This window comes from Papio anubis, chromosome 2 (assembly GCF_008728515.1).
Source record: "Papio anubis isolate 15944 chromosome 2, Panubis1.0, whole genome shotgun sequence".
Lineage (NCBI taxonomy): Eukaryota > Metazoa > Chordata > Mammalia > Primates > Cercopithecidae > Papio > Papio anubis.
The window spans coordinates 95998853-96011941 of NC_044977.1; the positions used below are offsets into that span (position 1 = coordinate 95998853).

The window sequence follows — 13089 nt, forward strand, 5'->3', positions numbered from 1 at the left end:
ACATAAGGGTACACAACAAAGAATAAAAGTTCTGTATAAATACAAGGCAATATTATTACATATTACCTACTGCATAGTTTAATAAACCATTCTTCCAGGAGTAAAGGCTCAATGGTAACAAAGATATCTTACCTTAGCCAGTTTCTTCATCCCTCTAAAAGTTTTCATATTCCAACACCTCTGAATTTCTCAAAAAATCAAATTAAGACCTTAGGAATCTTACTTCCACCTTCCCTCTCCCTTCACTTTCCCTCTTAGGTCCTCTCAGAATGAGAAGAGCTCCACCATTTCTTCTGAACACCATCCAGAATGTCAGAATGAAACCCAAACTGAGACCCCTGCCTGGACTTGAGCAGAATGACAGCAGAGACAACTGGGGCATGCCTCTAGGCAAGCTTTATTCTTTGACTCCTTTATCCAGGAAAGGGCTGTTAGTTGCATCTCACCCAAATGGAATGTGATGGGAATTGGGGGCTTGAGATGTTTGGAGAAGGAGCTGTTGATCTGGGCAAATGAATATAGCTGGTGTGTGGTGTCCATCAATCCTTGAGTGCTTGGCCATGCAGACTAGGGAATGGTCAGAATAGACTCAGAGGTCCCCAGATCTTTACAATACCAAGGTTCAAGAGGTATAGACAGTAAGGAAAAAGTCCATTTCCTATTTCTGTCCATTTTCAGTAAAGTTTTTTTGTTTTGACTGACTTTCTAAAAATTACCTAGGAAATGGAAAGCTTATAAACGTTCATAAGTGAATTGTTGAACTGATACCCCAAGTGGCTTCCTTACCTAGTCACCACTTAACCAGAAATATTAGAATACACAGTTCAACCAGAATTCAACCAGGCAGATAACCTGCCTGTTGCTTAAGCAATCATCAGAGTTTTAAAAAACAAAATTGAGCAAAAAAGACCTTTCCCCAAATAGCATCATTACCACTTAGCTTTGTATGACCCATTCCTAAGAAAGCCACATTCCACTTCAGAAAACATGACCGCTTAAGGTACAGTTAAAACAAAGTCCTTGCCTTTAGGTGCTTACTTTTTGTTTTCTTTAAATTAGCCTCTGAAATGCTTTTCTTGTGTTTTGTGCTGCATTCCTGAAAACTCTTAACTTTTAAGGACATAGCCCTCACTTTTATAGAGGAGGAAGAAAACAGCAAAGAGGTGTCTCATTAGGGAGGCAGAAGGTTATGACCAATGCTGGAGGTCTTCCTCTTCCTTACTTGTTATTCAACAAGATGGGTTCTGTGGTGTCGCATGAGGTGTGAGTTGGAAATGAAAGCTGCACCACACTTCTCACATTCATAGGGCTTCTCCCCGGTGTGGGTTCTCTGGTGCACGGTGAGGCTCGACCTCTGTCTGAAGGCCTTCCCACACTCATTACATGTGTAAGGTTTTTCTCCATTATGAATTCTCTGATGAATAAGTAGGTATGAGCTACATGTGAAGGCCTTCCCACATTCATTACATACGTAAGGAAGATCTCCACTGTGAATTCTCTGGTGGACAATAAGGCAAGAGAGCTGACTGAAGGCTTTCCCACATTCGCTGCAGTCGTAAGGTTTCTCTGCAGTGTGAATTCTCTGGTGCACAATAAGGTGTGAAAAACAACTAAAGGCTTTCCCACACTCTTTACACTCATATGGCTTCTCACCAGTATGGCTTCGCTGATGTACGATGAGATTTGCACTCTGGGTAAAGGCTTTGCCACAATCGGTACAAGCAAAGGGCTTCTCCCCAGTGTGGATCCTCTGGTGGACAATGAGGTTTGAGCTCCTAGTAAATGTTTTCCCACATTCATTACATTCATAGCATTTTTCTGTAATGTGGACTTTCTGGTGCCGAGCAAGTTGTGAGCTGTAACTAAAGGCTTTCTCACATTCACTGCACTTAAAAGTTTTTTCTAAGGAGTGGATTTTTTGATGTACAGTAAGATTTGAACTCTGAGTGAAGGCTTTCCCACATTTTGAGCAAACATAAGGTTTCTGTCCAGTGTGGATTCTCTGATGCACAACGAGGTTTGCACTTTGAATGAAGGCCTTCCCACACTCATGACATTCAAAGGGTTTCTCTCCAGTGTGGATTCGCTGATGCACAACGAGGTTTGCACTCTGACTAAATCCTTTCCCACACACGCTACATGTAAAAGGCTTTTGCCCAAGCTGGGTTTTTGGATTTTTAACAGCGCCAGAATTAAGGCTGTATTTCCCCCCAGATTTCTTACATTTCTGGTTTTCTTCTTCTTTGAAGCTTTCAGATAACTGACGGTCATTCACTATCACTTGTCTGAAATCTTTCTTTTCCCTCTTTATTCTCTGCCTCTTTAACATGTTTCCTTTTTCACAAGCTTCTCCTAACTCAGGTCCTTGAGGATCAGCTTTCTGGATTCTTTCTGATATGATGAGGGGTTTTTCAGCTTCCTCACATATCTCAGTTTTTGGAACCAGTAACTGTAGGTTCTTGGTTTCATCACCTGAACCAAGAAACAGACAATATAAATGTTAGCTTTCTCTGGCCTAGAAAAACAAAAGGATCACCAAGTCATAAAAGGGAGTATGTGATCTCAGCACCTCCACAAAATGGCTTCATCAAAAAAAAGAATCCCATCACATGTTACCTCTCCTCCATAGGTTCTTCAGCTGGGGCTTTGCCCTCCTCTCTACCTACAGCAGAATCCACTGACTCATGGTCTTTCCAGCACTTCCACTTGCCTCCATTAGACACTTAACCCCACTGCCTCATGCCAGGGAGGCCCAATCTCCAGACAGCGCTCCTCCTGGCTGTATGATGACTGCCCTTGCAATGAAGACCAGTTATGAAGGACACGAGCCTCTCCCTAGGCTTGCCTTCTTACCTTAGCTACTTAGTGTGGATTTGCTTACAACCCACCAGTTAATTAGGGAGATTTGCTACCTGTAAACAAAGATCTAGCAACCGAGGTTTCTGTGTCTGAGGATACTGGATATCAAAGAAAGGATAAGCATGGACAGAAAGGGTAACACTGGCTGCCAAGATAGCCACAGCAGCCAAAAGCATATGAAACGCTGTGAGGTCCTGCAGCATATAGGTTAAGAACATGGATTCTAGAGCCAGACTGCCTGGTTTCAAATCTCTGCTCTGACACTAACTAGCTGCATGACTTTGGGCTACTTAACTCCTGTGTGCCTCAGCTTCCCAATCTCTAAAACAGGGATACTAATAGTATCTACCTCATAAGGCTGTGAGTATATTAATGGAGTTGCTCTATGTCAACTACTAAGGCATTGTCTGGAATACAGTCAGTGTTCTGAATGTGTGCAGCAACTTTCAGGCTGACTGATGATGTTGTGAGGGGTCAGAAGGAAAGATGAATGCTCAGGGGAGGGGAGTTGCTATGGTGATAGACAGCTACACTAGGAGAATTAAAAAAGAAACCGTACATGGCAAACTCTTACCCTTGTGTCATAGGAATAGCTTAGCATTGTGTCAAGGAAAGCTGACCTTGTTGAGTTATGGCATAGCCTGCTCCACAATGCCAGAAAATATCATGAGAACATCAAAACACCCTGAAGCTTTATGATACTGATTAGTCTCTGGATGCTTTACATTGCTTCAGAATCTAATGGTATCAAAAAGGAGTCCTGCTATCAGTAACATCATAGTTCTTTATGTTTGTCTCCTCTGCACCCTCACTTTCCTTGACCTTGAAATGTGCAACCATGTAACCCAGTTTTGGCACAGTGAACCCTTAACAAGTGTTTGTCAGTTAAACCAAGCTCAAGAAATAAGGCAAGTGAAATAAAGGGAAACAGGAATGGGTGGCAAGCCTGTAGAGGAGGGAGGTATTCCCACTGGTGATGTCAGCTCAGAAATGAGCAGTGGTGCTGTGAGCTTCAGGTTATAACTGCTGCTACTGCACGGTGGGGAGACTAGCACCCATGAGAGGGAAATATCCTACAGGATGACCATCCAACCAATGATATGAGTGGGTGGGACAAGGATGTTGGAGTGGTACAAAGCAATATTGCAGGTAGGAAAACAGCCTGGTTTGATTGCCTGGTTAAGAGTATGGTAATCCGAAATTCTATCACAATCGTTCAGACAAGATGAGCAGTGTCAGAGGAAAGAAATGCCCAAGTGCTGGATATAGTAGAGCCCCAGATATGACAAACAATAAAAATCTGAAATGCTGGCAGGTCGCAGTGGCTCACGCCTGTAATCCCAGCATTTTGGGAGGCTGAGGTGGGCAGATCACCTGAGGTCAGGAGTTTGAGACCATCCTGGCCAACATGGTGAAACCCCGTCTCCACTGAAAATACAAAATTAGCCAGGTGTGGTGGTGCATGCCTGTAGTCCCAGCTACTTGGGAGGCTGAGGCAGGAGAATTGCTTGAATCTGGGAAGTGGAGGATGCAGTGAGCTAAGACTGCACCACTGCACTTGCACTCCAGCCTGGACGAGACAGAGCGAGACGCTATCTCAAAAAAAAAAAAAAAAAAAAAAAAAAAAAAAAGCCAGGTGTGGTGGCTCATGTAATCCCAGCACTTTGGTTTGGGGGGCCAAAGCAGGTGGATCACCTGAGGTCAGGAGTTGGAGACCAGCCTGGCCAACATGGTGAAACCCCGTCTCCAGGAAAAATACAAAAAAATTAGCTGGGTGTTGTGGCGGGCACCTGTAATCCCAGCTGCTCTGGAGGCTGAGGCATGAGAATCACTTGAACCCAAGAGGTGGAGGTTGCAGTGAGCCGAGATCATGCCACTGCACTCCAGCCTGGGCGGCAGAGTGAAACTCATCTAAAAAAAAAAAAAAAAAAAATCTAAAATGCTAAACTTTTTCTGGTTATTTCTATTCCTACTGTTCTGCTATCTCTCGCTTTTTAAAAATGTACTGTTTTTCTCTCTGTAGTTTACTTGCTCTTCTATCTTTTCTTCTGCTGTTGCTTTCTTATTTTTTCCTGTTATCTTGACTCCTTACTGACTCTTCATCTCTCTCCTCTCTTATTTTTTAATTTTTTGTGTGAAATATTTTGAATTTTTCCATATACAGTTTCATGCCTCTTCTGTTTTTCTTTTGCTGACTGCTTTCTTCTCTTTATGTTCTTTACTGTTACTTTAACACCTACATCCCACTTTATTCTTCTCCCATCTAACATCTCCTCCTACATCCCACTTTATTCTTCTCCCATCTAACATCTCCTCCCTTGGTTCTTTTCACCTCCTCTTTTGCTTTAACTCCCCATCACTGACACCTGGGCCTCCCATCCCCAAGCTGGGCATCTCTCCAACAGAAACAGAGCCCATGAAAACTTTAGTTCATAGCTGCACTGTCTCCCTGACCTTCACTCCTACCCTCCTTACTGGGAGACTTAGAATGTTGGGCATGAAAAATGAAGATCAGTGGTAACTACTGAACTGATTACAGTCAATAATGGAAACAACTCCTTCTATCTGAATGATGTCTCCTGTCAAAACCATTACAAAACCAGGTGCAACTGTAGCCTAGAAGGTTTTCATGCAAGTGATTCATCACTGAGTAAAGTAAGACCTGGGGTCTGGACAAATGCCTAAGAAAAGAGAATTAGGGTCCATCTGGTGTTGGTCAAGTTCAAATTTCTTTGGGTAAAAAGATTAATCAGCAAATAATCCGGGTGTATAACCTTGGTTTCTCTGAAATGGTATTTTTCCTTTTTTAAAAACATGTAGGATTACTGTAGCTCTAGAGAAATTAAATTAAGTACAGAAATAATGAAAAACTAAACCAAAAACTAATTTGTGACCAACTAGAACACAGGCATAGCCATAGTTTTGAAATCAATACTTTTCTTTCACTTTTTTTTTTTTTTTTAAAGATACCTGAAATGCTACATGAGGCTGCCATCTCAGCTGGTGACTATATTCAGAGATAAGAAGGGTAATTTGATTTACTAAATTTATAAGTCCAATTCATTAGATTTATAAAAGCTGTGTGTTTATCAAGATTTTATTTACAAGACTTGTAAATCTGCTCAGTTAGGTGTTTGGAATGTTTTAAAGAACTAAAGATATCAAATTTGCAATTATGTTTTATATAAAGAAATTTGATAAGCAGGTAGGATTAAATGTTTAAAAATTTTAATTTTATTTATATTTTTAGACGGATTCTCGTTCTGTCGCCCAGGCTGGAGTGCAGTGGTGCAATCTTGGCTCACTGCAACCTCTGTCTCCCAGGTTCAAGCGATTCTCCTGTTTCAGCTTCCCGAGTAGCTGGGACTACAGGCACGCACCACCACGCCTGGCTAATTTTTGCATTTTTAGTAGAGACAGGTTTTCACCATGTTGGCCAGGCTCGTCTCGAACTCCTGATATCAGGTGATCCACCCGCCTCCGCCTCCCAAAGTGCTAGGATTACAGGTTTGAGCCACTGCGCCTGGCCAAAATGTTTAAAAAATTTAATCTGTAAAATTTGAGGCTTAACTGAACATAAATTAAAGAAAAAATACAAATGCTCTCACTTTTATACAAATATTTCTAGACGTATGGATGAAGTAAAAAGTTATGCTTAATGGCTTAAAAATTGGTTTTTAAATGAATAAACTTATTAAATGCAACATTAATTAAAATATGAAAACTGCAGTTAAAACTTGCTCAGACATTAAAAACCCAGTAACAATCACAATTTCCAAAGCACTTTCATGTATATTATACAATTTCATCACGATGATGAAACTGTTCTCCTTCAGCTAAAAAAAGAGCAAGGTTGTGTCTTATTCATTTCTGTATCTCTAGCACCTATCACACTGCCTGGCACACAGGAAGGAGAGCGCCAACGAATCCTATACTTAATGAATGAACACACCCAATTTGTAGAACAGGAAATGGAGGTCCAGAGAGAGAAGGGACTTACTTAAGGTCACAGAGTTACTAGAGGCAGGGCAGCAACCCCACTCAGATGTCTCTCACACATAGAGCTCAGTGTTCCCGCCATCGCCTGCTGAAATCGCCATGGAAATAGTGTTGGCAGTGTTCCTGCCATCGCCATGGAAATAGCTGGCAGCACAAAATGGTAAGTCTCGGGTATGAACACGGTCTTGAGTTAAGAGGCAAAGTAGGAAAAGGGAGCCCATTCCTGATGAGGTGCAGCTGTTGGGGTTAAGACTATGAATGGCTGATAAAGCCAACAGACAGAAAATAAGTGACACACAGGGGAATGCACCAGAGAGAATGGAACAAAAAGCAGAAAGTGGGGAACAGAAGCTGCTAAGAGTTTGGGAATAATTAAAAATGAGACAAGAAAATCTAGGTGGAGATCCTCGTCTTCCCCATAGCACTGGTTTAAGAAAGTGACTTGGTCCCCAGATGCCTGAGGAACTGGTTAGGGAGGAGAGAGGGTTCAAAGTGTTAATTATCTGGCAGACTCATAAAAAGAATAGGGCTTGACAATCATCCGATAAGTGCTTTGAAACACAGGACTCATGGATACTGCATTCTTGACCCTCACTTAAATGTCACTCCTCCACAGGCAAGCTTCTGCCACTGCCAGTGAGATCTTTAGAACATACTACCCTTTCTTTAGTCCTAGCTTAGAGAGAACAAGTTGATAAGCCATCAGTACCCTCCATGAAGACCTAGTTTTGAACCTCATTATGGTTGACATAGCTGCTCAAAATTCTCCATAATTTGCACAAAGATCTATGAAAACAGAACATCTCCAGGGCATTTGCTCAAAATCACCACAAAAGTTGACTGATCCTACCTCAGCTAGCATCTCTTGCAGGCTCACTAACCTATGCTAACTACAAAGCATATAAAGAGGACATGTGCTTACATGTGTGCACAGAGATGAAACTCACTGAATAATAAATATCACTAAAAAGTAAGTTTGGAATTCGCCTATTGTATGGTAAAAACACCTGATGGCAACAACTTAAGCATAACCTGAGAATGAGCTTGTATGGCAGACACACCTGAACACAGTTTGGAGTTCCAAGCAAAGGAATCCAGAAGTGGCCAACCTGGAGATCTATTCCTTATCCATTCCCCACCCCTTTCAGTGGAATATGGGCCCTAAAGGGGATTGGGGCCCCTTGTTTTGTGTTAAATTAAGGCTGCCAGGTGGAGGTCATTCATGGGAGGGTGTTAAGTGAAAATGTTATATAAACTGCATGCCTTTGGCAAGCGGTTGCAGTTCTCCTGCCCAGCCTGTGCCGCTGGGGCATGTGGTTCTCCTGTGCCCAGCCCACTGCCTCTAGACTGTCTAACCTGTATATAAACATCTAGTAAAACTCCATGTCGTTTGCTGGCCCTGGGTCTCTTCTTCAGCCTCTTGAACCTGGTGCCATATTGCTGTTGATTAGGTTTTAGGGACAAAACCTATGTTTGTCTGGTGTCTTGAGCCTGTGTGCAAAATAAGGCACTTCCCGTAACAAATGCACAGGCATTTCAGCATTTGTCTTTCCAACTTTCCTTGACACTTTTAATACCTCAGTACTCTGTTGGTCAACCTAGGAAACTGGATGCCCACCACAGTCTCTGAAAAGATTTTGAGAAACCCCAATGGTCAGATTCAGAATCAGGGAATTGAACCATACCTAGAAAGTTCATGGTCCCATGAGTCTCCAGTATCTCACTCTTGGCCAGAGTCCCTGGTAACGAGTAGCTGCCAAGGGATGAAGCAGCAGGTGCCTCCTGAGTTGCTTTCAGGACTACCGCCATGTCCCAGAATATGTTCTGACTCTAGAGACAAGGAGGAACGTGTTTAAGAGGGAACTGGTGGTAGGGGGTAGTGTGATTACAATTTTGAGAATGAGAACATAATTATCTGTTCCTGGAGGCCATAAAACAATTTTTAAAAACAGAAAAGGAAGCCAGAGTCTCCTCCAACCCCCAGGGTGAGTTGGGCAGAGAAGCAAGCCAGCTACTTTCTTACTTATTACTTTGATTGCACCTCACTGCTCACTCCAGAATCTAAACCTAGCTTATCAGTGAGTACATAAGAGGAGAGAGCATATGGGAAGAATTTTCAAAGTGAACTTTTGTGGGATCTAAGGAACAAAGCAGCAAGGTTTTGATGATATTATTACAGAAAGACTCTGGGGGAACCTCTGCCCTCATTTGACTAGTAATGGTAAGGGGTGCGTTTGAAACATTAAGGACAGCACAGTGTACAGCCTCATGAGTCAAAGTGTGGTGCAAAGATCAGCAGCAGTATCTGCATCACCCACAAGCTTGAAAAAAAAAAGAAAAAGAAAACGCAGACTCTCAGACCATACCCAGACATCCTCAATCAGAATCTGAACTTCAACTATTTTAACAAGAGCCCCTAGGTGATTCCTATGCACATTAAAGTTTAGAAGCTCTGGTTAGCATTGTCAAAACCTGACTGAAATCACCTGAAGAGTTTTTAAAAACATGGATACCCAGGTCCCACCCCTAGATTCTTTTTTTTTTTTTTTGAGACAAGGTCTCACTCTGTTGCCCAGGCTAGAGTGCAGTGGCGTTAATTCGGCTCACTGCAACCTATGCCTCCCGGGCTCAATCAATCCTTCCACCTCAGCCTCCCAAGTAGCTGAGATTACAGGTACATCCCACCATTCCAAGCTAATTTTTTGTATTTCTGCATAGAAAAACACGAGGTGTGCAATGTTGCCCAGGCTGGTCTTGAACTCCTGACCTCAAGTGATCCTCCCGCCTTGGCCTCCCAAAGTGCTGGGATTACAGGTGTGAGTCACTGTGCTTGGACCCTGGATTATGATTTAATGGGAACAGAATACAGCATGGACATCAAGATTTTATAAAAAGCTCTCCAGGTTCTGTGTAGCAAAATTTGAGAACCACTGGTTTATAGAAAGTACTGAATGTCACATCAATCAGAAGAGAACATTTCTATCCTATTACAAGTGACTGGAAGCTAGAATCATACCCAAGAAATAAGACTCCAGGTGTGGAAGTAGAGGGGCAGAGTCCCCTCTTAAACTTCTTGAGGTCTTCGAGTATCTCCTCCCCTCTTCCTCTCAGGCCCCAATTTACCTTTTCTTCCTCTTCTGATCCATCAAGGCCTGTCTGAAGACCCTCCACTGGGGTCCAGACTTTGATGTTCTCAGAGTGCACTTGTTGGCTGGATGCCTGACCTGGGAAGTTTTCTTCTTCCTCCTCCTCCTTTTTCACCTTCACTGGGCCCCATGGAGCTAGGGCCACGGCTTCTCTCAATTCTGCAGTCATCTTCTCTGCTCAGCAGGGGAACTCATACAGATGGCAGCTGCCCAGCAGAGGTCAAACCCCATCTAAGCTTTATGTTTCAAAAGCTTCTTCTTGAGTTTCTTCCCAGGGCCAAGACGAGTACTGCCTACTGAGAAATCAGAAAACACTGTTAGCACCAAGGAGAGATTTGCTGGATGCCACTTAGCACACTGGCAAATTTCACCAGTGCCTGGCCAGGGGCCACTGTAGGACATGGAATCCTGTATTCCTCCCTCATAGGATGAAGGGGTTGGACTGTAAATATGTAATGTCTTCCCATAATAACCACATTGCAAACAGCTTTATATAATGTTTATTGATTTTTTCCTGATTAAAAGTTAACATACTTTTATTGTAAAAACTTAAAAAATGCAGCAAATGATTAAGAAAAACCATCTCGGTCTACCTCCAAAGAGATAACCACTATACATTTTAAGATTTAAGATATTTCTTTCAAAGGAAAATCTCCAACTGTACTACTAATAATTATGATTTTATAAATTCTTGTTTTTGACTATGGGGATACATATTTTCACAATTATCATCATAGCATTTTTTAAAAAAGGATTTTACAGGCAGGAGAATGGCGTGAACCCGGGAGGCGGAGCTTGCAGTGAGCAGAGATCCGGCCACTGCACTCCAGCCTGGGCGGCAGAGCGAGACTCCGTCTCAAAAAAAAAAAAAAAAGGATTTTACAACAAAAGATTTTTTATTGCCAAGGATACAAAATAATGTGAACAAAGGGATCCCAAGAAAAAGACTGGGAGTCTTTATACAAACATGTTAGCAGTGGGTAGTTATCTCTGGGTGGTGTAATTACAGGTAGTTTTAAGGTTCTTTTCATTTTTTTTATTTGATTTTTACATTTTCCATAGCTTCCAAATGTCCTGTGAGATAAAATATTACACTTAAGATTTAAAAAAAGATTACTTTCATGTTGCCATTCTTCATGGTTATTATTACTCTTTTTTAGATACGGAGTCTTTCTCTGTCTCCCAGGCTGGAGTGCAGTGGGGTGATCTTGGCTCGCTGCAAGCTCTGCCTTCTGGGTTCACGCCATTCTCCTACCTCAGCCTCCCCAGTAGCTGGGACTACAGGTGCCCACCACCACGCCCAGATAATTTTTGTATTTTTAGTGGAGACAGGGTTTCACCGTGTTAGCCAGGATGGTCTCGATCTCCTGACCTTGTGATCCACCCGCCTTGGCCTCCCAAAATGCTGGGATTACAGGTGTGAGCCACCACACTCGGCTCTTCATGCTTATTTTAAATGCTACACAATAACCTATAGTGTTGATAAATCTTCATTGAAAAAGGATCAAGTAATACAGAAATATATAGAATTAAATATATAACCTATACACACTACACACACACATACAAAGTACTTATCAGTTTAGATGGGAGTCCTAACCCATTTTCTCTGCATTTATATACTTATATGTACACCTTCACACATACTGCTTATTTTTCAAAAACATACTTTAGATCATCACAGTTATATACTGTTCAGCAACCTGCATTGTTTTTTAACTCAATTTCTGTATTTCACAATAGTCTTAACAATCTTTCAATACAATACATATAGAACTACCTCACTCTGGCATAGTATTCTAAATTGTGGCTATATTATCATTTACGTAACCATATCCTATTTATGAACCATTTATTTAGTAAAAGTTTACATTTCCATTTTATTAATATTTAAAAGTTTTTCTTTGTAAATAATTTTTTTTTTTTTTTTTTTTTTGCTGAATTATTCCTTTATAATAATCAGAGTTCAAGGATTATTCAAGGATTTGCTGGTTGATATGTACTGCCAAATTGCTTTCCAAAAGCACCATGCCAATTCATACCCTCACTAATTAACAGAAACCCTTTATCACAGCTAAGCCAGCAGGGTTTCTGTTTTTAACCTGTGAGCAACATAACCTTACTAGTTTGATTGCTTATGAAGAAACTGAAATTCTTCCTTCTATCCCCCTTTGAATGTTTTATTGGAAAAGGGTGCTAAATCTTATTCAATCCCCTGTTGCTGCTATTGAACTGATCATATTCTTTTCCCCATGTCAACTTACTGACCACTTACTGTATACACTGAATTTATTAAGTAATGCAATACTTTCATTCCTGTGACAAACCTTAATTCTGGAGGATTATTCTTTCCATCACTATCCGAATTCAATCTGGTAGGAAGGTCTTAAGACTAGTTCCACCTTGTGTATGTGCAAGACTGCCTACTGTGAGTACTCTCATCAGACTTCTGATCAGATTCAGGCGGACCTCTGGTCCCAGAGGGCACAGGGCCCTCTATCAAAGGCTCCCTTTCAATGTCCTTTCTCTATTTCCAAACGTGGCAATCCATTCTCTCCACGTATAGGCTCCTCGCGTCCCCGTCCCTGGGACCTGTCTGGCCCCTTGGCTGGTCTGGGTCCATCCTCTCCCGGGCCAGGCCCCAGGTGGGCGGCAGCCGGGATTCCAAGGCTGTGGGGAACTCACCCACCCCAGGACAGACAAGGCTGGTGTCCCCAGGGAAAAGACGCAGGGGCCGCTCCTAGGGCCACGGTCCCTGGGACAGCCCCTCTTTCTCCCTCGACGTTCGTGCCCACCCGCTTCGATCTCACTCACTGTTCGCAGCTGAGAAGCCCGACCTGAGTTCACTGGCTCTGCAGCATGAGGCCGGCTGACCGGGACCTCAGCTCCCATCGGTACGAGAACAATGACCGGACAGGAAGTGTCTCGGGATGGGCTTCCGGCTCCCCAAGTAGCCAAGCCGGCCTCTCTAGGAATCTCGGAGGTGCTTTCCTCTCGATGGGTGTCCAGTGTCGCCCCACACCAGGGATGGGGCTAAACGCTTACGTGGATTGTGCGGTTGGAAGCTCTAAGTGAGCCTCAGGGA

The 13089-nt window shown here is 42.5% G+C and overlaps 1 protein-coding gene across 3 annotated transcripts; it reads right to left on the minus strand.

The window, feature by feature from the left end:
- Positions 1-379: 379 nt before the first annotated feature.
- On the minus strand, positions 380-13085 carry ZNF35 (zinc finger protein 35). Of its 3 annotated transcripts, none has more exons than XM_031663416.1 (4): positions 12842-13085; positions 9982-10297; positions 8544-8688; positions 380-2472 (listed from the first exon to the last, which is right to left on the minus strand). In XM_031663416.1, exons 2-4 carry the CDS (start codon positions 10171-10173, stop codon positions 1226-1228), a joined length of 1584 nt encoding a protein of 527 aa, XP_031519276.1. In that variant the 5' UTR covers positions 10174-10297; positions 12842-13085; the 3' UTR covers positions 380-1225. The 3 variants fall into 3 exon arrangements, with proteins under 3 accessions (XP_031519276.1, XP_009199275.2, XP_003894624.2); XM_009201011.4 differs by having other exon boundaries at positions 12819-13085; XM_003894575.5 differs by having other exon boundaries at positions 9982-10300; positions 12819-13085.
- Between the last annotated feature and the right edge of the window lie 4 nt (positions 13086-13089).